This window comes from Pseudopipra pipra, chromosome 24 (genome assembly GCF_036250125.1).
Source record: "Pseudopipra pipra isolate bDixPip1 chromosome 24, bDixPip1.hap1, whole genome shotgun sequence".
NCBI classification, from domain to species: Eukaryota; Metazoa; Chordata; class Aves; order Passeriformes; family Pipridae; genus Pseudopipra; species Pseudopipra pipra.
Window position 1 is genome coordinate 2781330 of NC_087572.1, and position 27874 is coordinate 2809203.

The 27874-nt window shown below is 50.3% G+C and overlaps 1 protein-coding gene across 1 annotated transcript; it reads left to right on the forward strand.

The window, feature by feature from the left end:
- Window positions 1-646: 646 nt before the first annotated feature.
- On the forward strand, window positions 647-27261 carry GRHL3 (grainyhead like transcription factor 3). The gene is made up of 16 exons (XM_064635075.1): window positions 647-972; window positions 11678-11864; window positions 12532-12593; window positions 14145-14490; window positions 14740-14819; window positions 16403-16556; window positions 17032-17143; window positions 17287-17381; window positions 18948-19106; window positions 19653-19731; window positions 20094-20227; window positions 20885-20919; window positions 21609-21697; window positions 21824-21909; window positions 22718-22782; window positions 26439-27261. Exons 1-16 carry the CDS (start codon window positions 956-958, stop codon window positions 26551-26553), a joined length of 1815 nt encoding a protein of 604 aa, XP_064491145.1. The 5' UTR covers window positions 647-955; the 3' UTR covers window positions 26554-27261.
- The last annotated feature ends 613 nt before the right edge of the window (window positions 27262-27874 follow it).

Sequence of the window (27874 nt, forward strand, 5' to 3'; positions counted from 1 at the left end):
GATGACAGAAACCATCCAACAAGAGGGCTTGAAGCCACGATGAGTTTTGTTCTGTTGCATAAAACCTTTTCCCCATTTACAGGTGAGTTGCTACAGAGGTGTTGCCTGCGTGGTATTCCCGCAGCCAGCTCCCAAAACGGTGCCTGGACTTCCCGCTGGGATAACGAAGGCAGGAGTGAATGGTATGGAAAGAGGTCATCCCAGAGACCTGCTCCTTACACATCCAGTGTAATGCAAGGATTCCCTGGGCCAGCATGACTTGGCATCTAAAGTTAGGAGGGGGGGGGGGGTTAAAGTTATTTTTTTAAGAGGAAAATTTTAAGAGGGGGGGAAAAAAAGCCTCCACATCTACGAAGACATTCTGGAGCGAGCAGCTCAGGGAAGGTGAGGAAAGGCAAGAAAGGGTTATCCTGTACAATTACCAGGTAGGAATGAGAGGAAAATAAGAGCCTTTTCTTCTTCCCTAATTTATTCCCTTATATATATAGAGAGAGAGAGTATGTATTTTTATCTGTGTATTTATATATAAAGAAACAGCAAAGGACAAATCAACCCCCGATTCATAAAAATGACAGTTCCTTGGCATCGCGGGAGATGGGAACGCGTCCGCCAAGCTGAAACTAATTATCACCCAGCTGAATACCTGATTCCACTCCTTTATCCTACCTCCTTCCCCCCGGAGGGCTTTTCCCTCCTTCCCCACCCACCGGCCCGTCCCCACCCTCGCGGGCCGGCAGGCAGAGGGTTACGCTGCACCTGTCTGGGTGTACCTGTCCCAGGGCACCTGTCCCGGCAGCCAATCCCGGCCCCGACCCACCTGTCAGCCAAATACCTGCACGGGAAACCTCCGCATAAATCAAACACTTCGCAGGCAATGTCTGTCTTCGGCAGGTCCTAGAAGAGAGCGGTCACCGGGATTAGCTGGCTGCGAGCATTTGGGAGACCCAGGGGAAATATGTCCAATGAACTTGAGTAAGTGGAGTTGGGTTTTTTTTTCTCTCTCTCTCTCTCTCCTCTCCTGCCGGGGCTGCTCCGGGGCTGGAGGAGACTCCTGAGTTCTCTGCCTGCCCAGCTGTTGGCAAGTGCAGTTTTCCACACTTTCTGTCCCTCGGTGACCTGTTGCTGCTCTGAGGAGGAATCACTTCGTAGTGGTTTTATTTAGGAGTTGTTTAAAGTCCTGGTTCCTTTTTATCCCCAGCCTAAAACTTGACACATGGGGTTTCTGTCTAGAGGCAAGTCTGCTCTGCCTCTATCCAACAAGATCTGACAGGAGCCACAGCATTTTATTTTATTTTATTAATTTTAGAAAATGTCTTCCACAGTATTTACCAGTTTCTAGTTTTTGAGGGTAGGGGTTGTTGTGTCATATTCTTTTTTTTTTTTTTTTTTTTTTTTTGGCGTGGTTGGAGGAATTTTTATTGGGGTTTGTTTGCTTGTTTGGGAGGATTTGTGTTTTGCTTTCGGTTGTTTTGTTTGTGTTTTTTTGGTTTTGTTTTTTTTTTAAGTAAACGGATTCACACTGTGACCCTATCAATTGTAATTGATAGGATTGTAATTGATTTTTTCTTTTTTTTTTTCCTTTTTTCTTCTTTTTTTTTTTTTTTTAAACAAGAAAAAGCGTTTTACCATATTGATCCTGTGTAATTCTCCCTTCTGATTTTGGCACTTCCAAAACATTTTGGACTTTGGAGGCTGATGGTATCAACGCAGCATATTATGCCTCACACCTCTAAAATAAAAGCAAACAAATGTCACATTGGTATGACAGGGTGTAGGAAAGGCTGAAGGAATATTGAATAATGCTGGGGAATGGTGCTGTCAATCCAGTGGTAAAGAGCTGTCTGGGCGAGGAACCCTGTGTGAAATACTTGTGAGTGAAATAATTTAGCAAGAAATCTATGTCCATATATATATATATATAAAAATAAATATATATATAAAAATAAATATATATATATAAATAAATATATATATAAAAATAAATATATATAAAAATAAATATATATAAAAATAAATATATATATAAAAATAAATATATATATAAAAATAAATATATATATAAAAATAAATATATATATAAAAATAAATATATATATAAAAATAAATATATATATAAAAATAAATATATATATAAAAATATATATATAAAAATATATATATATATAAAAATAAATATATATATAAAAATAAACATATATATATATATATATAGGTATGATTACAGATATGGTGCTTAGGAAGGTGTTTTTTTGGATGAAAACCACATGCCTCTGTGTGTGTGTGTTTACAAGCCTGGCAGAGCTGCTGTGTCAGCTAATCCCTTCCTAATTAAGAACCCTGAAAAGGCGCAGCAGTAATTATTATTTTATGTAAATGCTGGGATCAATCTGCTTGGATTGATTAAGAGCCAGCGACTTAAAATTTTCGCTTTCTGAAGTTTCTGGGTCATTGACAGGTGATGCTTTTTAGATTGAGGAGTCGTGTTTCGCTCTCGGAGCGCCCGGAGTGTGTGTGAAGGGCTGCGGAGGGCCATTGATGTATTTATCACTAATTAGGGCCCGGGCCATTACGTTGCCTGCTGAATTACACGGTTGTTTGGCTCCCGCGCTGCTAACGGGCCGTTAACCCCGCGCATGAGAAAGGGGAGCGAGGGAGCAGCACCGCCTTTGGCATTCCCATCTCGGCTCTTTAGGACAGCCCCCGGGATGGGGCTGTGTTTGGTCACCCCTGAAGGTAAAGGGCCCTGTGCGAGGTTTTTCCATAAATTGATGCCGAGGACACGCCTGCAGAGCTCCGGGAAAACTCCGCTTTACTTCACTGGGGGGGGAAATTCCCTCGGGAGGTGGGTGCGGCAACCCCATCCCGCTGGTGCCTGGGCAGGGGGCAGAGCTCCCCGGGGGGACCTTTTGGGATCACAATGGACCTGGAGCACCTCATGGAAAACTCCCCAGGGGCTGAAGGGGAGCACTGATAGGAGATAAGGGAGCTGGGAGCAAAGGAATGGCTGAAACCTTCGGCTTTGGGGTTATTGTAAAGGGGGAAAGGTGTCAGGGGGAGGAGAGAAGAGAGAAGAGGCTGCTAAAGCCCCTCATCTGAGCAATGGGGCTCTGAAGGAGCTGTGAACTCCTGGGTGTAGCTTTCCAGACACCAGGAGCAGCGCTTGGAGGATCTGGAGTGGTTCTTTATCCACTCCCTACCTCGGAGGATGGATCTGAGCCCTGAACATGTGCCCAGATGTGGCTGATGTTAAGGGCGCTGTGATATCCCCATGGACTGGTCCTGTCACCCAAAATGACAGGGAGAACAATCTCATCTCTCCCTCTGGGACTTTAATTTCACAGGAAGGACGGGGGAGAGACTGGCGTGCCATGGGAGAATGGGATGTTTTGCCTATTGTAAAATATTCTAACTGATAATTTCCATAGTCTTCTAAGCTGAACTTCTGTCTAACTCTGGCAGTGTGTGGGCTTGAAAGAGTTAACCAGGAGTTACTCCCAGTTGTGGTTTTGTGGTCGAAACCATGATCGCCAGAAGCAAATTTTTGTCATGCATAAGGTGTGTTATTAAAACTTGAGTTATGCTCCTGGTGAATGAAAAGTTAAAGCCCTTTTATAAAATCCTGGCAGCAAAGCACACAAGGGATAACCAAGCTGGAGCAAGTGAGCTTTCAAGGGAGGCTGAGTTGGAGTTGTTGGTTTTTTTTTTTTTCAAGTTATGTAAAGAGAAGGAGAGATTTGTAAATTAAAGAAGCAACAATCAAATAACTGCTATGCAATTCCTAACAAAGAAGTAAAAGCCCTCTGAATAAACTCCAGACTCAAAGCAGGGATAAATCAACATTTACATAGTATCTCTGCTTTGATGCTCTGGGTCACATTTTCAACTGATTGGTACATGGGAATGATTCCAGGGAAATTTGTGGAATAGAGACAGTCACACTGATGAGGATCTTCTCCTGCTTTGTTCTGGCTGGTGTTTAAATTGTTGATCATTGTCAGGTATTCATCCAGAAATGCACTTGTACTTGGATTGCACCTGTGAGCACTTTGGTTCAGCTGACTGGCAGGGAGAGGGATCCTGGAGTAGTGTGTGCTCAGGGATGAAAAACACATTAATCCCTGGAACTGATTATTTAACATATGCTTGTATTCCATCTGAGGCTCCATTGCTAACAGCCAAGTTTGAAAGATAAGAAATGTGAAACACTACTGGGAAAGGATGGATATAGATTGGATATTGGGAAGGAATTCTTCCCCATGAGGGTGGGGAGGCCCTGGCACAGGTTGCCCAGAGAAGCTGTGGCTGCCCCATCCCTGGAAGTGTCCAAGGCCAGGATGGATGGAGCTCTGAGCAACCTGGGCTAGTGGAAGGTGTCCTTGCCCATGGCAGGGGGTGCAACTGGATGATCCTTAAGGTCTCTTTCAACCCAAACCTTTCCATGGTTCTGTCGTGGTTTGTTTCCTGTTGTTCTTTAGGTGTTGATGTTGTTCTGGCTGGTAGCTGGTTATGGGGGGGTGAGGAGTAGCTCTGATCCAAAAATAGTCCTTATCCCCCTTAGTTCCTAACCACGAGTGTTCAGAGGACAAGAGGAGCTGTCATTTACCCAGGTTCCAGCCTCCTGCTCTGTCAACTTTTTATTTCTTTTCATCCTTCTGCTTTTTGCAGTCCAAGTGCTGATGCTTGTCCCTGCTCTCCAGAAATACCTTGTTTCATAGGGTTATACCTGCAATGGGATGAATCACTTTTGTTTGGCAAAAACACTGTTTGAAGCACATTATGCTGGTTTGTTGTTTTGTTGGGTTGTTTTTTTTTTTCTATTAACCAGCAAAGCAAAAGCCTTGTTGACCTTGGGGTGTGTGTTCACAGGACACTCTGAATCACAACAGCTCAGAGGGTACGTGCAGAGTGCATCAGCCAGGCACGTTCTCCAGGATGAAAAATCCCTCCAGGATGGGAAGACAGAGATAAAAACCAAAGGGCAGAGCCCACCCTGGCTGTATCCCAGCTCTGCAGACAGTCCCTGGTGCAGCTGAGGGAGGATGGAACAGGACAGGGCAGGGGAGCAGCTGCTCCGTGTTGAGTGTCCTGCCCTGACACGGCCTCCTGGAGCCTCCTGGGCAACAGGACTCACCTTCAGCCAGCCTAAATCAGGTGCCAGGTTGGATCCCTGACTGAACTTGCAGGCAACAGGGAGAGGTCAGCACATCCCAGACTGAAACAGGAGGACCAACTGTCCTGTTGGCTCCTGGGGCACGTTGGGAGCCCGAGGCTCAAACCAGGGCTCCTGGGGGGTCAATGTCCATCTCTGCTCTCACTGATTCCTTAATTCTTCTTTTTCACACAGAAACATCATTTAGTGTGTCACTGCAGGCTCCTCTGATAGGATGTGATGAGGGAAGCATGGAAACTGGGGTAAAACTGGGCTCTGCTCTCACTATAGTAGCACATAATAACTGGATTAAAACCAGATTACCTGAAGAGCAGCAAAAAAAGAAACACATTTTCTTACAGAAGATTTCACGTCCCTTTATTGCTGCCATTTTTGTTTTGTTTGGTTTTTTTTTATCCAAGTCTTGTAAAACTGATTTTTTTTTCTTATTTTATTTTATTTAAAAGCCAAAACTCTTGGAGTTAGGGACTAACAAGAATTAAAAAATAAAATGGCAAGTAGGAGGTAGGATTTTGCATGTGAAAGCCAGGAGAGAAATTCATAGGCACTGAAAACAAACAAAAAAATAACTGAAAGCACCTAAACTCTTGGAGTTATGAAGCTCTTCTCATTGTGTGTAATCTTCCTTATGGTGTGTGAGGGACTGGGAGCTTCAATGCAGAGTGTGTTGTGTGTTGGTGAGATGAAGGTTTGTGTCCATGAATACGTGTATTTAAGGTATCTTAACTGTCCATAATGAAAATAAGAAAGAGAGTGAAGTTTACACTGATATCTCACAAGTGCCAGGTGGCAGCAGATGCTCAGGGCCTGGTTTTGTGCCCTCCCTTTGGAGGCAGATGGTCCTGGAACTCAGGGCACCCCAAAAAGGAACTGTCTGACATCACAAACTGCTTCTGGAAAAAAAAAAAAAATCAGCCGTAATTCCTGAACTGCAAACTAAGTCTGTGCTGTAATTTGTTTTGTTAGGCAGGGGAGGCACTAAAGCAGGAATCATTTGTGAAATAGGATTGTGTGGGTGGATCCCTCAAGGGTGATGTTATCAGGTAAAACACAAAACCAGCTGGTGTCCCCCAAACATCACTCAGCAGTGGATTGTCTCCTGGAGCCCTGCAGGCTGAGGAGGCAGGAACCAGAGCAATGGGAAGGTTTATAGCAGAGGTTCAGGGCTGGTTCTGTTCTCTCTTCTTGGCTGGGCAGCCTGGGATAAGGCATTTTAAAAATCCCTGTGCCTCAGGTTCTCCTCCTGGGAGAGTGAAGAGCTACAAAAGCAGGGAGTTAGGCTGCCGTGGAAAAAAGGAGGAATATTGAGTTTAAGGGTTATAAGGGTCCTAAAGAGCTGTAAGTAACCTAAAAAGGCCAGGAGACAGCTGAGTTCCCTGGATATTTTGCAGGTAGCACCTGCCCCTAGATGGTTTATCTGGTTCCACCATGGATTCAACCCTGCAAACTTCCAGCTGGTTCCAGCTCCACAGGAGAGCTGGAGTTGGGGGATTCAGTCCAAGAGCTTGGCAGGGCTCTGCCTCCAGCACAACACATCCCCAGGCCCCCCCTGCTCCATCCCATCCCATCCCACCGAGGACACACCACACCCTCCCCATGGCATGGCCAGAACCAACCCACCTTCCAGGGGTGCTGAGCTCCACTGGCCACCCACTGAGCCCTTTTGGGAACCAGGAGCCACTTCCCAAAGTGGGGATGGCCCCTTCTCTTCCCACCCCATCCATGGCACTTTCCTGCTCTGCTCTCCCTGCAGTCCCTGCCCTGTGCTGTGCCCCTGTGCAGGGCCCAGGCTGGCTGGGATGGGTTTCCTGGCTCTTGCCTGTGCCACACGGGGCTTCCAGGGAAAAGAGAAGCTCCTGCTCTGTCTGGGGGTGAGCCTTTGCTGAGGGATGGTTGGGAGCACCAGGCTGTGCTGAGTTAACAACCTGCACTGCCCCAGGGGCACAACCTGAAATGCCCCTGCAGAACCAGTGACAGAGCCCACATTGTTCTCCAGCTGCCAGAGAAAATATTCCAATCCCTTTGGCAGAGCAGGTCAGGGGCTGTGAGATTATGGTATCCTGGGCCTTTGCCTATGGATTGACACTCTGTTGTACTTGGCATGTAGGCAGAGCTCTTTGTCATTAGTCTGTGTTTGTTGTGTTTCTTTCTGTGTTTTCTTTTTTTCCTGGTTCTGTCTCCGTTTGGATTTTTGCCTGACTGGGAATGGGCCTGTGACAACACACTCACTGCTGGCTGTGCTGTCACCTTGTCTCCAGGTGTGCTTGTTTATTGAGCTTGGGCAGAAAGGGTAAAATCAGAATTAGCCGAGAAGTTTGACTTTGGTTACGAGGCCACTTTGTGGGATGCTCTTCTTCCTTGACAAGGGTTTACAGGCCAAAATCTCCTCCAGAAAGCATTTCACTGGCCTTGCTCTCTCCAGTGCAGTGTTGACCCTCCCTATATTTCTGATAAGAGGCTGTTGGGGAACATGGGGTTCTTCAAGGGGGAGGTGAGTGCAGTGCACAAAACCAGAGCTAAAGAAAGACCCCTCCTGAGCTGCCTGGGGTACCTCTAAAGTCCTCCAGGCCAGGGTCTCTATTCTGTGGCTTTGAATTCCTGCTGCTGGTTGCCGTGGATTCCCTGCTCCGTTTACAGTGTGGTGTTGCTCTGTAGCCATCAGCATCTGGCACGGCTGATATTTAGGTTGGAGGCTTAATCAGTTGTAGGGGAGAGAACAAAGACAAGCAACACAAAGCTTAAAGGCCAGCAAAACCTCCCACAGAAACCCAACAAAAGGCAAAAGGAATACAAGGGTTTCTTTCCTGCTTGGCTCATCTCCCCACCGAGACCCTTTGGGCACATTCTCCTGTTTCAGCATAGCCCTGAGTGTTTATTCATCACCAGGAGGCCACTGGTATGGCAGATAAACAGGGGAAACAGAGATGGGGTGGGATGGAGCGGGAAAGGGGGCCGAGATCACCTCGTGTCAAACTCGGAACTGTTTGGAAACAAACAGGCTGCTCCCTTCCCAAAACCCTGCTCTGCTTTGCACATGACCCCGAGGCTCCAGCAGGCAGGGAGGGAGGGAGGGAGGGAAGGAGGCTGCAGGTCCCACGTGTTTGTGTTTCCCTGGGTTGGAGCCACAGCACCGGGAAAGGAGCGTTTGCTTTGCCAAACACAGCAGGGAGTTTGCAATGGGCAAACACGGCCCAGCCACAGGGAAGGGGCACCGCAGGGAGCGAGGAAAGTAAAGTTCAGGTGTGTTTGGATCTGGATTTGGGTGCCTCTTTCCTGCATCTGCCCTGCACAGAGGTTCCTAATGCGATCTGTGCAATCTCAGGTGCTGTGGGAGCAAACTGGTGGGACGGGGTCCTGTCATGTCATGGACTGAAATGCAGCTGGTGTCAAAAAGGTGCCTTAAACACGTCACCATATCTGCTTATCTCCTCACATCACCCTCTCTTCTCAGGTACTGGTTAGCCCTGTTGACCTTCTGGAATAGGGTCAGAGCAGAGCTGGAAAAGTAAATGGGATGGGGTCTGCCCTGCACCTCGTCTGCAGAGTGTGCTGAGGTGATTCCCGTGGCTCCAATCACGTAGTTCAGTGACTTCAGGGATCATACAGACTCTGGAACAGAAACAAGGTGGAATATTTGTGCAGTCCCCATCATTCCACCTCTGTCTCAGTCCTCAGCGGGTTCCAAGCACCACAAGGTCCTGCCTGAAGCTCCCAGTGGTCCTACTGGAGTATCCTAAAATGCTGCTGTCCTAATCCTCCCATCCCTGGAGTTTCTGCTTCGTGACAGAAGTGCCACGAGGCAAAGTGTGCCCACATTTCAGGTCTCTCAAGTTCACTTTAGGACAGTACCTTTGCTGGGTGCCAGGCTGAGGGCCAGGCAGGTTTCCCACTCTGCTCCAAGGATGGTTTATCCCAGCAGAGTTGTGGGGCAGGCAGGGATGAGGGGGAGATGTCTGTGAGCTGCCCCATGAAGCCACATCTGAAAATGAGATGCTGGGTCCAAGGGCATTTTTCGGAACTTTGTGTTCTTCACTAACTGAGACCTCAAGCTCCCCCCCAAACTTCCCTGTGCCCCCAGAGTGCAGAGCAGGTGAGAAATGCTGACAAGGGGACAAGGCAGGGAGGCAGGAGGGAGTCACACAAGGAGTGCTTCGGGTGAGGGAGAGTAAAGCTCCAAAGCATTTTTTTTCCTTGTCATATCTGTGCTTTTCCAAGCTCCTGAATGCTCTGTTGCTACATCTGGCCCCGGTGTGTTTATCTGTGTTGATTACGAGTGATAGGAGCCGAGTCTCACCCTGAGCAAGCCCTGGTGCTGCCTGTTCTTCCTTGAGAAGATGGGATTGAGAGCGGGTGAGGATTCCTGTCCAGGCAGGACCCAACAGCCCATCGCCGAGTCGGCAGCGGCGAAACCTGAGTCACGGCGACTGCTCTGCTCGGAGACAGCGGCGGCACTGGAGGGGAGGAGGGAGGGAGGGAGGAAGGGCTGCGTGAGAAACGCTAAAGACAACGAAACTCCCCAACCACCCGCTGAGGTTTCACGGTGCTGGTGCATCATCCCGGCGTGAGGGAGAAGAGGAGCAAACTCAGCATCCCCGTTATCCTGCTGGGCGAGGGGAGCAGGTGGAAGAGCTGCTCCTTGGACCAGCCTGAGCTCAACCACGTGAGCACAGAAACCAGCAGGATTTGGGTGCCTCGGGCCGCCAGCAGAGCTGTTTCCAGCTTCTCTCCCGTGCAGCTCAGGTGTGGAAGGAAGAGCAACTTATTCCTTAATACAAGGTGACAAGGAGAGCAGAGGCAGCCCTTGATGGCCCCATCCCTGCTGCTCAGCCAAGGAGAGCTCAGGAGCATCACCAAAGCTACCCCTGTGTGGTTTATAAGTGTACTCCCTGCTGGAGACGTGGCAGTGGGAGAGACTGGGGGGTGTGCAGGAGTGAAGCCAGGCTGCCAGGGAGGATGGACCAGCATCCTTCACCCCATCCAAGGTCCACCTCCGTGGCCTTCCAAGGTTCCATCCCAGGAGCATCTGCTGAGCCCTCAGCTTTGCCCCTGCCAGCGTGGGCAGCTCCCACAATGTAGGCTGGCACTACCTGTCAGGGTTTCCAGTCATGGAGAGTTTCAGAGGTGCCAGGTTCCTTTCAAGAGGAATTATTGTTCTCCCAATGATTCACTTAAAAGTCTAGACCAGGACTTATTATAAACACAAGGAGAGTAGCTTAAAGAAAACAACATATTCCTTATAAAAATGCCATTAAAATGCAGCATTCACTGCCTTAATTCCTGTAGATTTTCTTCACCTTCCCATAAAATACATCAGCAACTCATGTCATGATTTAACCCCAGCTGGCTCTTGGCGACTTTGGAGACTTAAAGAAATCTTCTTGTGATTTTTTTTAAATCTCTTCTGCTAAAAAAACCCTGCTTGACCCTGCTGAGCATTTCCACTTGGAGGTAGAAATAATTTTTGTCCACGGACTTGTTATTTTATGCTGAATAGTGTGAGCTGTGGTGGTGACACCGTGTACACGTGGCTGAAGGGTGTGACAGGAGCACAGCCACTGGCTCATCCTCTGTGGTTTGGTGGATATTCGGTCAAAGGTTGGACTCCATGATCTTGGAGGTCTTTTCCAACCTTAATGATCCTGTGATTCCATGATTCTGCCCTCGGAGCAGGGGGAGCCTCCAGCACGGAGCACCCAGGGAATGCACGGAGGTACTTCTGTGCTGGCTGCTGGTAGGGTTTGCTGGAGGAAAAGGAAAGATGACCAATGTTTGGGTAATTAAGTGTCTGACAGTTTATTAACATAAGATGGAGAGGCCTGGAGAAAGTGCCAGAAGAGAGGACAGGCAGGGCATTACTTTGGTGTGTTGCTTCCCAGCTCACTTAGTCCCATGAGCCTCACCTCTGCCAGGAATTTTTTAGTGGAAGGGAGGGGGTTGTGATCTGCCTGTCTGCTTCCCTCTGAGTAAAATCACATACAAATGATGGAAAAAATCCTTATTTAGATTAGGACTAAATTTAAAACCCGTGAACTGCAGCAAAGAGAATGGATGAGGTTTGGTTTTGTCTGGGCAGGGCAGGTTCTCCGAACACGGAGTGACAGGGTCTAATTGTGGGTTGCACTGGCCTGTAGCTCCAAATTCAAGGAAAAACTGTGAGTTTCCTGATCCCTTTTTACTGACCAACATCCCCCTGTGATGTGTGTGATGTGAGTGGCTGGTGGTGTGTGCTGAGGAAGGAGCAGGCGCAGACGATGCCGTGGTTCTGCATCCGTGGGGCAGGAGGAGGGAGCAGAGGCACAGCTGCCCCTGCATGGCCTCATTTTGGACACAGTTACAGGCAGGAGAGTTGGTATTCCCAAAGACTCTGGGAGTTAAGGACCAGGAAAGCATCCCTCCTCTATCCCAGAGCACCTTTGGGAAGCCCTCTGTGTGTCCAGCTGGGTGACAGGGAAATGGCCCTGTGGGAAATTCTCACCCTTCACTCCTGGTTCCCTCTGTGTGGCTCAGTTTTAGGTCTGTGCGCCTGATGAAGAATGACACCATGAACTTCCAGAAATTTCCCTACACCAATGAAGATGAAGCCTGGAAAACCTACCTGGAGAACCCCTTGACTGCAGCCACCAAGGCCATGATGAGGGTGAACGGGGACGACGACAGCGTGGCCGCCCTGAGCCTCCTCTATGACTACTACATGGTACATCCCCCTGGGAATGGGGCTGGGGGGGCTTTGGTCCCAGAGGAGAAGTGTGAAGGGAAAATATGTGTAAAATATGTGTAAAATATGTAGCACCTCAGGAGGGGACCCATCTCCTGAGCTCCTCCTGTTGTTTATGTAATGATCCTCAGAAGACCCCCGGTGCCACAATTACCCCAGGGCACACAGGGGGTAAACTGAGGCACAAACCACCATTCTGAGGGAATCCAGACCATGTTGAAAAACTGAACCCAGGTGTCTTGAGTCTCAAGCTGGTGGGTTTTTCACCCCACAGCTTTTGAGAGACGCGGGGCTGGAATAGCTGTCACAGACCCCAGCAGCTTTATTTTTCCAGTGCTGCTGTAGGATGGAGCTTCAAGAAATGTGGATATGATTTATCCCTAATTGAAACCAATAGGACTGATGTTCCCACTCACTTGGGTGCTTTTGAAGGTCCTTCCCAGAACAAGATGATGTGGCTTGCCTAAGGTTACTTGGGAATCCATGGCAGCAGCCCAGCAGGAGAGCCCAGCTCTGCTGTGTTTGTTATTCACACAGTGTTTTATCTCTGAGACTTCACTTGCTCACAGACAAGGCTAATTTTTGCCTCTGTTTTCCATTAATAAAATCTAACAATAAACAACCCCTTTGTTCTGCCTTGCTTCAGGTCCCAAAGGAGAAGAGGATTCTTCCAGCTGGAATGATGGGACGCAACGAACTAGGAAAGAGGTTGGCTGCAGTTTGTGCTCTCTGTAGCTGTCTCCCTCTCCTGCAGCTGCTGGCAGGATGGGGCTCTTAGCTTGCATAAAATAGACATCAAAGCACAGTGTTATTACCAACAACAGTGCAGGTTATTAACCCTGAGACATACATTAAAATTCTTTAGGCCAGATCCCAAGCGGGTATAAATGGAGCTACACCCATTTACACACCTGAGGATCTGTCTGGCTGTGCTCAGAGGGGTTGTGCTGATGTGCAGCAGCTGAAGAATTTGTCTTTATTTCCTGCTTTGTGACAGCTGGAAAGGGCAAAAGGATTAAGCACTGGCAGCAAGAAGGGAATGGCCAAGTCCTCTCCCATTCCCTGGGCTGATAAGGGTTTCTGTTTCACTTCCTTACAGTCTCCCAGGGTTCTCTTCCAGTGACTCCATTTGTCCTTTGAGGTTTTCAGATAATTAACTATTAAATTAATGGCTCATTTGCCACTGTGAGTTCAGCTCCCCTGGATGTTGTGTACTTTGGCAACCTTTTCTGGTCGTCAGTTTTTAACTACTTGACAGAATAAGCCTCTCGAGTGATACTTCATTCCTTCTTCATAAGTAAACTGAATTGAGCTGATTTCTCCTCTCTGAAAGGCCTCTGCATTCTGGGCAGTGCTACAATTTTTATTAAGTGTGGATATTTCAGCAAATACCTGAAGGTGAAGCTCAAAGTGGGTGGGAGCTCCTGGCTCACCCTTGGGGTGGCTCCTGCTGCCAAGGGGTTGCTGATGTGGGGGTTGGTGTGTTTTCTTAGCCTGGTAACAGGGGCAGAAAATCCCCTTTTCCCAGCTCAGCCAGAGCTGCAGAGTCAGCAGGTCATGGAGTCACTGCTGCAGGAGGGACCAGTTTGGGATGCTGCACAAAGGGATGGTTTCCCTGTGCAAGGAGGGTGGTTTTGTAGGTTTTTATCACTTGGTAGCTCCTGCACTTTAAGTATTTTCTGCTCTGAAGAGGCCACTTCCAACACTGCAGCCTTGTTAGATTTTCACTGATCTTGTTCTCTGGGAATTTTGCTTCCTAAGCTCCTGGAGTTTGTGAATTTGTATGAGAATTGTTTTTCCTTTAAAAAAAAACCCAAAACAAACAAAAAACCAGAATATATTAAAAAAATCAACTTTAAGCATCAATGAGCCCTAAAAAGACTGAGATGCAAAGACCACATAGCAGTTATCTTTCTTACTGTCCCTGCTGCTCTGAGCATTTAATAGCCTAAATAAAGGAATAATGGATGTAGGCCCTGGATGTGCAGCCTCAAACCACGTCTAAATCATATTCTCTGATCCCATGTGATCATCCCTTATCTGCTGAGCACCTCTGGCTCTTGCTGATTGCACTGGGAGGTGTGGGTGGAGATCACCCAGGGGCCTGCCAGGTCTGCCATGCCAAGCAGGAGCTGACTCAAGGTCACCTGTGCAGTTTGCTCCCCAGCAGCACATCAAGGCGCTTGGTTCCTGCTGTGACAGCTCGCTGGGGTTGTCCACGCTCTGCCCCAGGTTGAGACAGGCCCCTTTCTCCCCCAGGCACTGCCACGGGATGGACTACGACCCGGAGATCGCCTCCTTCGACGGCTCAGCCCATCTCATGAAGCTCCTGTCCGAGAACGTTTCCATGACCCAGGAGTACTGTGAGCCACAGAAGAAGAACGGCTTGAGTCTCGAAGGCATCCCTCCTCCTCCTCCCCCTCACAAGCCAGCCCTGCTCCCTCCAGGCACCAGCAAGCTGGAGGCCACCCCAGACAACTACCTGGTCCCTGCGGGGGACGTGTACGACAACAGCTCGTTGAACTCCCTCTTCGAGAGCCTCCCCATGGCCCCGGCGCAGCAGCGGTGGCAGCCAGACAGCACCTTCAAAGAGGACCCCCAGGAGGTCAGAGCCCTTTCACTGCTGGAGTTTGGGGGTCTCCTTTGGGCTCTGCTCATGCTGGAGTCAGAGGGAGCTTTGCTTTTGCCTTAGGATGCTGCTCCCATGGGATCGCTGGGTTTGGAAATGGGATAAGGCTTTGAAATGGGGGTCTGTGTTTTATCTGTGGCCTCTGTTGGGGCATCTGGGAGAAGGTGGATGGAAAAAGCACTGGAAGGTTCTGCTTCTGACTGTTTTGTTTGCACTTGTCTGCAGTCTCTGCTCTTCAGTGACATCCTCAAGCCGCAGCCGGAGCCGCCCTGCCCCGAGAGTTACGGCACGGACGGTGTGAAGAGGTAACTGCCAGTCCCTGGGCTTGGGCTTTCCAGTGAACACTGGGCTCTGTGTCCCTTCCCTGGGGAATGACTTCATCCCTTCCCTCTCCCCACTCCAGTCTGGGCAATGACCAGTGCAAATTACAGGGCTCGTGCTTTTCCAGAGACAATTTGTGTCTCCCCGGTGCCTTTGGAGCAAGTTGCTGTCCCATGAGCTTTTAGACCCAAAGCAGTTCATGTTCTCTGTACAAACTGGTGTAAATTTGGTCACATCTCATGAGCACCTTGGCCCTGAGGTGTCCATGTGAGGGTTTTTTGTGTTCCAGCCCCTTCCCAGGGAGCACTGCTTGGCTCCTGGGATACAGACAGATCCAGGTGGCTGCACCATCTTCCCACAGGCTACTTGGAATGGGGCAAATGACAGAGAAAACAAGGATTGCAGTTGATGAGGGTGATAATTACCCTCCTCCTAATCTAAGGTTTAGGTTCTCACTTAGCACTGTTAGTCAACCTTGATTTTAGAGGGTGCCAGTGCCTCTCATTCCTAAAACATGAGAGGGATGTCTTCCTCCTTTCCACCCCTCTCTCAGGCAGAGCCTCACTGCTCTAGATACTGCATCAAACCTCCCAGCAGGTAACATTATTTCACCTCCCACTTTTTATTTGCCTCCTGAGTCAGCTGACTGGGTGACTCAGCTGTCAGACGTGGGGATGTTCACACAGACACCAGCTCGTCTCTGTTCCCTATTGTGCACTGGAGTTCTCTGGCTCTCCTGGCTCTAGATTAGAGGAGCTGCCAAGCCAATCTTCAGAGGTGGAGCAGGAAAAAGATGGGTTGGTGACTGAACAGGGCACTTGGAGGGTCTGTGTGAAGACTCCTGCTCAGATTCCTCACAGCAGAAAGCAGCTTGAGCTGTGGCCTCCTGGTCTGAATGCTCAGAGGTGCTGGTGGATGCCCAAGAGCTTTTGAAAATCAGGATCTTCTCTCAGATTTCCTTGTCCACAGTGACACCTTTCTCTGTGTGACACAAATCTTTTCTAGCTTAAGACTAAAGTTGCTGCCCACCAGGCTGAGGGTTCCACAAGCTGGGCTTCTTAGTCCAGCTCTACCTGGATAATCAAGCAATGTCCTGCAGGTCCTCCTGCTTCGACAGGACCATCAAGGGACAGTATTCCTGGCTCAGCCATTTATGGGTGTGAATTTGGAGACAGGAATCTGAGTTTAGCACGTTGTAAAAGTCTCATTGTGGGTACCTGGTGCTCTGGTTTATGGTGTTGGTTGAGCAATGGTTCTGTTGCCATCCACAGAAAAATATTGGTTACAATCATGTCCAGGGATTTTTAAGCCAAAACCAAAGGGTAAAATGAGCCTCTTGGAGAACTGCTGCTCCCTGGGGTGTTGGGGAGGATCAGAATGTGCTGTGCTGGGAGGTGCTCGGTGCTGTCGGGGTGTGTGAGATGGGGAGCAGGGCAGAAACTCCTGTGTGTGCAGTGTCTGCAACCTGTAACCTGCAGGGGTGGAGGCTTCCACGGCTCTTGTTTTGCTTTTTGGAGTGAAACAGCAACGTGTGCTTATTCATCATTCTCTCTTTGTTCCGTACAAGTGACTTTGAATACACGCTGGGGTCACCCAAAGCCATTCACATCAAGTCTGGGGACTCTCCCATGGCCTACCTCAACAAAGGACAGTTCTACCCCATCACTCTGCGGACAGCAGGAGACAGCAAATGTTTACACTTGTCCTCAAATAAAGTGAAGGTAAGAGCCAAGCTGACAATTTTGCTGACACGCGGAGTCGGACACGCAGCAATTCCACGGGCCTGGGAACAGAGCTGAGCGTGAGGAGTGATGGCTTTGTGGCTCCTGTTGGCTTGGAGGGATGAGTGGCTTGGGTTCACTCACAGCAAGGGAATCCTCTGATGCACAGCCCGTGTCCCTGGGCAGCTGGAACCTCTCACAGTGAGACCAGGGGTGCACAGAGGGCTGGCTGGGGGCCCTGCTGGGGAGATGGAGCTAGGGAGAGGTTCCCAGTCTTGTTCCTGGGATGTGTGGCCAGGCCTCAGAGCCACCCCTGGGACTGTGCTCAAATCCCTTCCCTTGCCTGCCTCAGTTTCCCCAGGTATAGAACCTCCTGTTTTCTGTGACACTTGGCCAGGGCACGGGTGGAAAGGGCAATGCAGGCACCAAGCCCCAGCCTGCTGTGTGTGCTGACCTGGGCTGTCCTGTGTTACAGAGCGTGGTGATGATCGTTTTTGACAACGAGAAGATCCCCACGGAGCAGCTCAAGTTCTGGAAGCACTGGCACTCCCGCCAGCCCACGGCCAAGCAGAGGGTCATCGACGTGGGTACGAGCTGGGTGGGCTTGGGGACTCCTGGCACTGCTTTATTAAATCACAAGGCTTCTTTTGGCCTTGGAGGGGCAGGATTTTGGGGAGCCTGGGGGATGTCTTGCAGCCTGAGTATAAACTGCCTCTCCACTGCCTTCCAGCTGACTGCAAGGAGAACTTCAACACGGTGCAGAACATCGAGGAGTTGGCCTACAACGCCCTGTCCTTCGTGTGGAACATCCACGAGGAGGCAAAGGTACCAACTGTGCGTGGGAGAGGGATGTGGGAAGCCTTGGTCTGCAGCAGCAGCTCCTCCCTGACGGCCCAGATGCTCCCCCCCACTCCTCAGCTGAAAGACAGGGAGAGTTCCAAATCCAAACAGTGCCATTCCAGCGGCCCCAGGGAGTGTTTGCCCGCCAGGACAGCGGGGAGGACACGGGGCTTCTCTGTGTGTTTAAGCATTGCCATTAGCTAATAAACACACTGGGTACACCCCAGACAGGCTCAGAGATGTTTTCTTAGTGCTGATGGATAACTCTGAAGAAAAGGTTTTTGCAGCAGCTCAGGGCTCTGCTCACATGTACCTGAAGCCTGTTTAAATAACCCCCAGCTCAGGGAACAAAGACCCTCCTTTCAAGGCAGCAGTTGGTTGCAGACATGACTGACCACCCTCCCGTGCCTTGTGTGATGTGGAAAGGAGCCAGGCAGGTCACAAGATCCCTTTTCACCTTAGAATCTCTATAAAGCTTAGAGCAACAACTTTCCAGCTCTGCTGTCTCCTCAGAGCCTCTCATTAGCACTTTGTGTCGGCTGTGGATTGAGAGGAGCATGTAAAAAACAGATGAAGGAAAGAAAAAAAGGAAAGCATAAATACCCCATGTCTCTGAAGCTTGGGAAAACTCTGCTTTGGGATCTCAATAAGCCCTTCTTTAGCCCAAAGGCAACGTGGGTCTTTTACAACCCAAGAGGTTAAGAAATGTCTTCAAGGCAAAGTTGTCAGAAATGGAAATATGTCAGGTATGTGGCAAGCCCTGGGGGCACCTCAGCAAAACTGGGTTTAACTCTTAGCAGAAACTCTGTCCCTGCACTGGCCTGGGGCAGGTAAAGGTGAGACTTCAGAGAGCTGGGAGGGCTGGGAGTGAGACAGGAGGGGTCAGGAATTTGGGTCGTCTGTGGCACCTGTTACTTCTCTCCTTCCAACTAAACTTCACACCACAGTTGAGTGGTTTTCTTTCTCATACTCGGGTACTGACTAGAGCTGACACTGGGTTTCAGGGCTGTAATCCTCAGCTGGAGCCTTGCTGAGGGAGCTGTGGGAGCTTCTCCAGCTGCAAATCTGTCCCCAGAGTCCAGAGGAATTTCAAGATCATACCAATGAGTTGGCAATTTGGAGATAAAATGTGGATTATAGCTGTGCTCAGCTTTTCTTCAAAAGCTTCCACTGGAGCTGACTCCATCCTCCTGATAAAAGAGACCAGTGTGTGATGAATATTCATTTAAGCAGCAGCACTGCAGTGCAATTCCCGAGGCTGCAGCTTATCCCTCCTCCCTCCCTCGGGGGCTCTGCTCTCTGGGGGTCCCTCGTTCAAATGAAAGCTCAGAAATATCAGCAAGAACATCCCCAGGCAGAATTTTGGGAGTGCTGAAGAGCTGGAATAGGTGTAGGGGAACAAGACTGTGCTCAAAACCAACAGCTCAGGTGCTGGGCTGGCACCAGGAGGGTTGGGAGGAGGCTCAGCAGCTGCTTTGGTCCCGTCCTGTCCTCCCTTTGCTGGGTGAGAACGTTGGTGCTGAAAACATCATCCTCTGTCCCTGCTTGCAGGTGTTTATTGGGGTGAACTGCCTGAGCACAGACTTCTCCTCCCAGAAGGGGGTGAAGGGTGTCCCCCTGAACCTGCAGATCGACACGTACGACTGCGGCGGCGGCGGCAGCCAGCTCGTGCACCGCGCCGTCTGCCAGATCAAGATCTTCTGTGACAAGGTACAGCTCCAGCTGCTGCTCCAAGGGGGGCTCAGCCTGGTGGCCAGAGGCTCCAGGAGTAAAGGCAGAAAGGTTGGGAGAGCCCAGAACAGCCCAGAGGTCAGGGCTGAGGACCCCTGGGCGGGGTTGGGTCTGCGCTGAGGCCTTTGCAGAACAATCACTGATGAGCTCTCCCCAAATCAGACCTACCTGGGGTTGTGCCTCGCAATAAACTCTATTTTTCCAAAGTTTTTAAATATCAGAAGAGGTGAGAATTTCCTTCGAGGTTCTTCCCCCATCTCAGATATTTTTTCCCCCGTGGAAAAATTTCTCACTGCTATTTTCATCCACATTTTTTCATTTTTAAAAGCAAATTCTATTTTTGTTGGGGTTTTTTTTTTCTAATTGATAAGTTATCAGAGTGTTTGATGGCCTGTAGAGCCTCTGAGGTGATCATTTTTGAATAAAGGCTGCCTTTACCTTAGTGTGCTCCCCATCCAAGAGGCAGCCAGTGAACCCTCTCTTGGAATTCCCAATGTCCTGATTTTTGCCCGATCTTGCCCACAGGGAGCAGAGAGGAAAATGCGGGATGATGAAAGGAAACAGTTCAGAAGGAAAGGAAAATGCTTGGACTCCAACAACAATGGTCAGTGCTTGTGTTTGTTACCTGATCCCAAGTGTGTTGAAATCCATGTCCGTTAACTCCTACGGGATCTGGCCCCGGGTATCCCAAGCCTGATGAAATCAGCACCACTCGGAAGCAGCCTGTCAGTCAGGTCCTTGCTGGGCTCCTACCAAGTCTCCCAAAGCCTTTTATTGACACCAACCAACCCTTCTGAATCCCTTTGGACTCATGGCAGGACCTTCCCCAGGGCAGCCAGTTCCACAGAGCCCTGTCTTCATTCCAATATTCCTGTTGGGACACCGTGGGAAGGCGCCTTCCCCTCTCTCACAGCTGCCTCTCACGGGGCCACCTGAACTGAGATGAACTGGACTTTCCATCTGTAGGTCTGAAAGGCTGTTTGCTCTCTGGCTTCAGAGGGAACGAGATCACGTTCCTGCGGCCGGAGACCGACCTGGAAACGCAGCCGGTCCTGTTCATCCCCAACGTCCACTTCTCCAGCCTGCAGAGGTGTGGCACGGTGAGTCCCCGCAGAAAACAACCAACCTGCCGCCCTCACCTGTCACCCCCATCATTTCCAGGCTGATCAGTCTCCCACACATGACTTGTGTCATGCAAAAATCCCAAACCAAGCCACAATTCCTTGTGGGAATGTGGTGAACTCAAAGACGCGGCTGTCAGGAGTGGCCCAGTCGTGCAACAGTGATGGGCAAGATAACCTTGCCAGGTTCCTTCCAGCCAGATATTCCTGTGGCTTCCAGGTATTACCTGCAGCTTCCACAGAGGACTGGAGTGGTAGCAAAAATATCAGCAGAAAGGAAACTGTAGAAAAATATGATTATCAGTCCCTGCATGTGTGGGACATCTCTGCCCCTCTCTACCCCCTTGAGCTGAAGGAAACCTAAACCCAGTGTCCTTCAGAGCTCATCAGCATTCCTTGCCTCAGAAACAACTGTCCAGTTTGCCAAAAAGAAGGAATCTAGAGCAGTTCTTTACATCAGATTTCGTTTGATCTAAGAAACACAAACAGGTGTTTGGGTTTAATTGCATAGGAAAACTGATGGGCTGGGAGGAGGGAACTCACGTTTAAACTGTGCCCGTGTTGCCCCAACCCAGCTTGTCTGGCTCACAGTGGTGCTGTGCAAACTCACAGATCCACGTTCCCCTTCCATTTCAGGTGCTCCCTCCTGCTGCTCCCAACGCTGCAAACAGGTAAGGATTGTGTGCATTTCCCACCCATCAGCTGCTCTCTGCCTTTGGGAATGTCCTGGCTGGCTGATATCCATGGGCAGTGTGTCCACGGGTGCAAAATAACACGGCACAGTGTCTCCCTGATGCCCTTGAGAGTCAGGATGTGTTAAACTTGGGCCCAGAATGGACTCAAGGGCTGCAGAAACATGGATCCATTTCTGTCCCTGTCACTGAGCCCCTCCAGTGTGAGCTGGTCCCTGACTGTCCTGCTGTTCTCGTTGAGACAACGTTAGAAAGGGAAGATAAAAGATCACAACCATCACTGGAGGGTTCAAGCAACCAGAGGCTGTAAAATAACCTGGAATGAAGTAGAAATCACACTTGTGCTGTGTCTGAAGTGGGGGGAACCAGCATCTCCCCCATGATCCACCATCTGGTGATATCAATAGAGAGACAATGGCACAAGAGTACAAAAGACTTTTGGTTTTGGTGTGACACCAAACCCCCTGTGGGTTCTCCCTGAGCTCCCCGTGGGCTTTAGGCAGGAAGTCACAGCTCTGGTGGACACTTGCTGCTGCAATTACAGACCCATATTTAATTGCTGGTTGGTTGCTGGGGTAATTGGTTGTTCAATCAGAAGTTCAGTTGCTGGAGTTATTTTGCTGGCTGTTGTTTCTGTGCTCCTGAGAGAGTTGTTTCCTTTGCCTCAGGCTGCCCCTAAAGCGGAGCGGCGCCTCCTTCACGGACGAGTTCGACCCGATTCCTCTGAAGCAAACCAAGGAAGAGGATCCCCAGAGAGGTAATCCCTGGGAGGGGAACCCATTCCATTCAGGCAAACCTTGGGTCTTGAATTCCACAAGGCCACGTGGCTGTGGGACCCTGCTGGGGGGACCCCTGAGTCAGTGCTGCCCCTTCTCTCTTCCAGTCCTGCTGTACGTGCGCAGGGAGTCGGAGGAAGTGTTTGATGCTCTCATGCTGAAGACACCGGATCTCCAGGGCCTCAGGACAGCTGTAAGTGCTCTCAAAACCCCCCTTGGGGAATGAGCAAACTGCAGAGAAAAGGGCATGGTGCTGGGGGACAGCGGGGTGGAGGTAAGGCTGCTCCCACCTCCTGTCTGCTCTCCCTTGGGAATGGAAACGGAAAGTGTGAGCAGCAGGTGAGTTCCACCAACAGCTCCTGGCACGGGCTGGGTTGGAACACACCTCATGGCAAGATGTTCTGCTCAGAGCATGACAGAACCTCCTCCTGTGGCAGCACATTCACATTTTCCACCGTAAAACACCTTTTCCGTTCTCAAGGCTGGAGATGTGTGAGCTGGAGTCAGCTCTGGCCTCCTGCTGGAATTCCCTGGCTGTGTTTGAGGAGCACAGACATATTTCTGTGACCATTATCAGCAGCATCTCTGATAACCCAGCTCTCTTTGGAGACTGCTGGGAAGGAAGCAAACAATAAACCTCCCAGATTTGGGGTGGCTTTATGGCTGCACTTTAAGCTCTGTTGGTTTTACAGATTTTTAAAAACAGAGAGTTTGAAAAATGTCAGCACAGAGGATCCTTTGCCATCTTGTCCCTCACCACAAAGAGGAAAAAAACTCTGTGGAAAATGCTTGGGAAAAACCTACAAGCCTCCTATCATCCTAAGACCAAAACTGAACTTCCCCAGGGAAATGTTCAGATTGTGGCTTTGGCCCCTTTTTTCTTGAGTAAGAGGGAGGGGGATCTTTTGCTGCTGAACACCCCTGGCTTGGTGTTATCTTTGATTTTTATCATGGGAATTTCATTTTACAAGTACAAAGATTTGCCATGTTTTCTCTCACAGATTTCAGAAAAATATGGGCTTCCTGAAGAAAGCATTTATAAAGTCTACAAAAAATGCAAAAGAGGGTAAGCTAATCTCTCATCTGCTTTCATGCTGTGCCTCCAAACCCCCCATCCTCTCTGGGACGCTGCCATAGGCTCAAACAGCATTTTAACAAGATAATAAAAGGCAAAGCCATGTCAGGCTGTGCCATTTGGAGCATATAAAACTCAGATCTCTCTGGGCTTTAAAGATTTCGGATAATACCTGTTTGTATTATATTTGTTTGGAGGGTGAAGTCCCCCAAGGAAAGGAAGTTGGGTGAAGGAGGAATTATTTGGGTAGTTTAATGGGTGATCCTTTGTGTCTCAGCCTAAAAGCCTGAGGTTATGGAGAACTTATCAAACAGGGATCAATGTTTGCTTCTCCAAACCAGCTCTGAAATGTCCCTGGCTCAGGGGGAGACTGTGCTGGCTCAGGTGATGCTTTCAGGGGGTGACAGGTGAGGTTTGTGGTAAATGTGAAATGGCTTCTCAAGTTATTCTGACGTGGTGCTTGTTAGGGACGGATCCCTGCGGATCTGCCCCATCCAGGCAGGGAATGGTGTGGGTTTGCAGGAGCTGAGTGTTCCCTGGAGGGCAGAGCTCTCCATGAGGAGCCAGGTGCTACTTTCAGGGATGCTTTCTGGACTGAGATCCCCCCTGTGCCATCCCCAGCTCCGGCACCGAGTTCTCCCTTCAGCTGATGGAGTGGGAACGACTCATAAAGTGCCAGGCTTCTTTTCACAGAGCCCAGCTTAGAGCCCCTCCTGCAGAGTGAGTGAGATACCATCAGGCTTGGGCAGCAGCAGCGACTGCCTGGGAGATGAACTCATTGTTGTTGCTGGCCCTGGCCCAGCTCTGAGCACGGGGAGAGGCAGAGACACGGGGCTGACGACAGGTCCTGTGTTGGGCAGCTCTGCTGCTCCCCCCAGCACGGCCCAGAGAGGTTCTCTGTGTGACAGCAGGGCCCTGGGGATCTTGGGCTTAGCCCAAAGCCCTGCTTCTGCATCTCCTTCCTGGTGGCAGTGGCGTGAGAAAGTCCTAAAGCTCCTGGGTGGGATCTTCCACCTCGTTTGGTGTCACCATAACTCGATCCCAGGGGACTGGGCTGGTTTGCTTTGTGGGGGCAGAGCTGAAGGGAGGCCTGGAGGCAGCTGCAAGGTGGGAGGGGAGAGGCAGTGCTTGCTCCTCCACACTGGGATGTGTCACTGAACTGGGAAGCTGAACCACCTCAGCTCCAAATCCAGAACCGAGCAACCTTTCCCCCTTAAAAACAGTTTTTCAATATGGCCCTAATTTTAGGATGAGGGATGGGCCATAGTGAGGTATCCAACTTTGTCAGGATGTTCTTCCACCTGTTCCTGAGCTCGGGGCCCTCAGCTCTGTCAAATGCTGCTCATCCATTAGCCCCAGAAAGTGGAATTTTCTCCCCAGAGGAGAAGAGCAGCACTGGTGAGGAGGGGGCTGTCCCTGCTCCTGCAGCCAGAGAGGGCCTCGAGTCTGACCTGGGAGAAGAACAACTGTGAGGGACAGGGGAGGTCAGTTTATTGTTCCAGCTCCAGGGCTGAGCCCAACCCCAGGTGTGTCAGCGGTGCTGGTGGCTTGTGATGTGGCCACCACAGGTCACCAGAGTGTCATCAGGCAGCAGCTCCTCTGAGGTGACTCCAGCTTGGGCTGGAGTGTCCTGGCCCAGCTGAGTGTCAGCATGTGCAGGGCAGGAGAGGTCCCAGCCCTGGTGAGTTTGCAGGTGGACCAGGAAACAGCAGTGTTTCAGGGGAGAGGTCTCCTTAACTCTGTTTGGCTTTGATTCTGTTCATTACTTGGTCTGATACTTAGTGAATGTTGTTTAATAATGACTGGGAGGGAAAACAGGCAAGTGTCCTTCCAGCTCTTCCCCAGGATGGAGGAGCAAAGGGGTGCCTGATGAAGAGAAAAGGCCACGCCTGGAAATTAGTTCAAATAAATAATCTTGACACCTGGTTTGATGAAAGCTGGAGGTGACCAGTGCCAGAAGTTACTGCTGAAGCGTGAGGGAGATAAAAGACACCTCCAGTGTGGTACAATGGCAGGGTCAGGCCCCGTTTCCTGCTCCCCCAGATTTAATTTTCAATAATTTCATCCTATTGCTCCACCCTAAACAATCGTCCCTCGGTAATTACAGCTTGGGGGGCAGATCTTCATCTGGTGGAAAGCAGTGAAGCTCAGTGGTCCTGCCTGGCCCTGATGGCAGGTGAGGTCCTACCCCAGCCACGGGCCTGCCCAGGGCCATGAGCTCACGCAGATGAACTCAGGCCCAGGGTGACTCAGGAGCAATAATAAGCAATTCCGTATCTTGGTGAGGTTTGGTCTAGAAAAACAATACAGGGCTCTCAGATTCCTAATCAACACTGCCTGGAATCGTTTGTGGTTGGGAAATCAGATGGAAGCACAGGAGCAGCAGGCACAGGTGACTCCTCTGGCTTCCTGCACTGAGATGGGCAGAGATAAAGGGAGCAGCTCTGCTGCTGCAAAGCTTTTTGTGACATCCCACCCTTGGGAACCCTCAGAAACTCTCTGGGGCACCTGTGGGAGGCCAGACCTGGGATCCAGGGCTTGAGGACCTGCCCCTGGGTGCTGGGGCTGGGATACAGCCACGGAGGTTGTGATTCCCCAGGGACACCCTGGATGGATCAGCCCCTGTGTCCCAGCCTTCCCCTGTGCTGGGTGGGCTGTGCCCCCCAACTGTGCCCTGGCAGAACTCCCAGCCTTGGGAAATGTTCTGGGCACCCCTGAAAGGCAGCACCGAGCCCTGGGCACGGCTCAGAGCAGAGCAGCCCAGACACGAGGGCAGAGCTGCCACTCCAGGGCTGCAGGGTGGGCTGTGAGGAGCCTGCCCTGCCCCTGAGGGGTTCCCTGGGGGGCACCAGGGCCCCCTGTCTGTGCTTGTTGAACTGCTGGATCTGTCAGAGGCTCAGCCTTCCTCCTTTTCAGTCTTGGCTTGAGGAGCGTTGCACAATTAACGCTCTTGCCCCATTAATGACCCCAGTGGGAACCTGGAGGGGTTGTTGCTTCCTGCAAAGAAAGAGCATTTGTTCTTTGTTTCCTCCAAATTTCACACTGGTTTATGGGAACACTGTGGGGTGATGCCAGGCTGCCCCTTCCCAGACAAGGGGCTCTTGCCTGGCACAGAACCACAGCCTGGGGTTTAAATCTGCCCTGGAAATGTTCCCTTTTCCTCGTGTCTCCATGGAATTGATTCCTGCTCAGGGAAGCTGAGGCACCTGCAGCAGGGCTGGGATCCCTGGAGCACAGGGAGGGATTTGCCATGGGCTGGGGGAGTTCCTGCAGAAGGGGGTCCCAGGCAGCACTCGGAGGCAGTTCTGGAAAGGAGAAAGGCCTCTCCCAAACCACTTCCATGTGCTCCCAAAGCAGCCTCAGCTCCTTCAGAACAGCCCTGGAAGCACCTGGGTGGGAAGGGAGGAGTGAGCAGTTCTGCTCTGAATTCACACCCTGATAATCCAGGGGGATTTACCTGTGGAGCCAACGCTGGGCCAAGGCATGTCTGGGAGAATTGGGAAAAGCTCAGCAGGACCTTCCCTTGTGTTGTGCTGTGGCTTTAATCCATCAGTTAATTAATTGATTAACGGTGGCTAAGCCCCTCGGGCTGGGCAAAGTGGACCTGCTTTCAACGTGCTGACCCAGCCCCTCTCCCTCTCCCGTAGGATCCTGGTGAACATGGACAACAACATCATCCAGCACTACAGCAACCACATGGCCTTTCTCCTGGACGTGGTGGAAACAGAGAACAAGTTCCAGGTCATCCTCAAGGAGCTCTAAAGAGCCTCAGGCAGCACTTAACTGGGACTTCTCTCCAAGCCCACGGAGCTCAGCCTCGTGCCCCTTCTTGTTGCCTTGACTTGAACCCCCCGTGGCCGGGGCGGCCTCGGGGCCGGGCCACGGAACTGCCTCGAGATCAGGATGGATGTGAACGTGGAACTTTGCTCTGCTGGGCTTATTATTATTATTATTTTTTATTTTATTTTATTTTATTCTCTTCTGGCGCTGAGGGCCTGACCTGCTGTTGCAGAGCTGGGGACACCAAGTGACATTAACAGGCAGAGAGACCAGAGTTGGTGGCCTTGGCTGTGACTGATCCTACCCCAGGTCTTGGGCTTCTCCCAGACCACAGAACCTTCTGACTGTTTCCAGCTCTGAGCTTCTCTCTGTCACAGAGACTCTCACAGATGCATTTTCAGCTCCCTGTTGAACGGACACTGCCTGCTCCAACCCCCCACCCTGCCACATCTCTGACTGTAAATACCACCAAGGCCTCCACAGCCCTTGTTTATACATTTCTGATGTATTGTTCCTTTTGTATTTTATATATGTATAAATATGCATTGTTTTATATTGGACTCAGTACGGTGACACAGAGCATTTCAAACACAGGCTGCTTCACATTTCTCCGTGAACTCCTTTTGTAACTGTGTTGTTGGTTTTGTTGTTTTGGATATTCCGTAGCAATAAAGGTTCAAAGACGGAAAATGAGCTGTTTCACCCAGCTCTGGAGTCGGAGTTGGGATGGGCTGGGCAGGAGCCAGGGCAGGGATGTGACCTCAGAGGCACCCAAAGGACTCCAGGATGGTTTTGCAGCAGCCGTGATCCTCCTCCCTGCCCTGCACGGACTGTTTGAACTCCTCACTCTGCCAGCCCTCAGTCCTTCACCCCTGTGCTACAACTGTTTACAGCTGATTCCCATTCAGGTAATCCAATGCCAAGGGGAGCCCTGTATTTTCTAATTAATCCTCTGACCAATGGAAACTGGGGCCTTTCCTCCTCCCTCCTCTTCATCCTCTGCTTTCCCTCACCACGTTAAAGATGCACCTGAGTCCCGTGACTGGGGAAGAGAGAACAGCTCTGCCTTCACTGGGAAAGAAATGCATCAGGTGGGTGAATTTTGTGTTACTTAAGTGTTGGTAGAGGCCTCTAAGATGAAGCTCAGATAAGTTAAAGGCTTTATCAACCTTTGAGATCTCTCCAGCACTCTGCACTCCCTCATTTCATATCACAAACTCCTTCTTCAGCAGGATTTCTCTGATTCACTGTTGGTTCTGTGAGGCTGTGCCTGCAGTCCTCCTGCAGCAGAACTTCAGCTCCA

What these genes read in the sequence shown, in the direction of transcription:
- GRHL3 (XM_064635075.1), top strand. An exon ending in CGCAACGAACTAGGAAAGAG is followed by an intron (nt 12,594 to 14,144) that starts GTTGGCTGCAGT and finishes TTTCTCCCCCAG; the next exon opens with GCACTGCCACGGGATGGACT. An exon ending in GGAAGAGGATCCCCAGAGAG is followed by an intron (nt 21,698 to 21,823) that starts GTAATCCCTGGG and finishes TCTCTCTTCCAG; the next exon opens with TCCTGCTGTACGTGCGCAGG.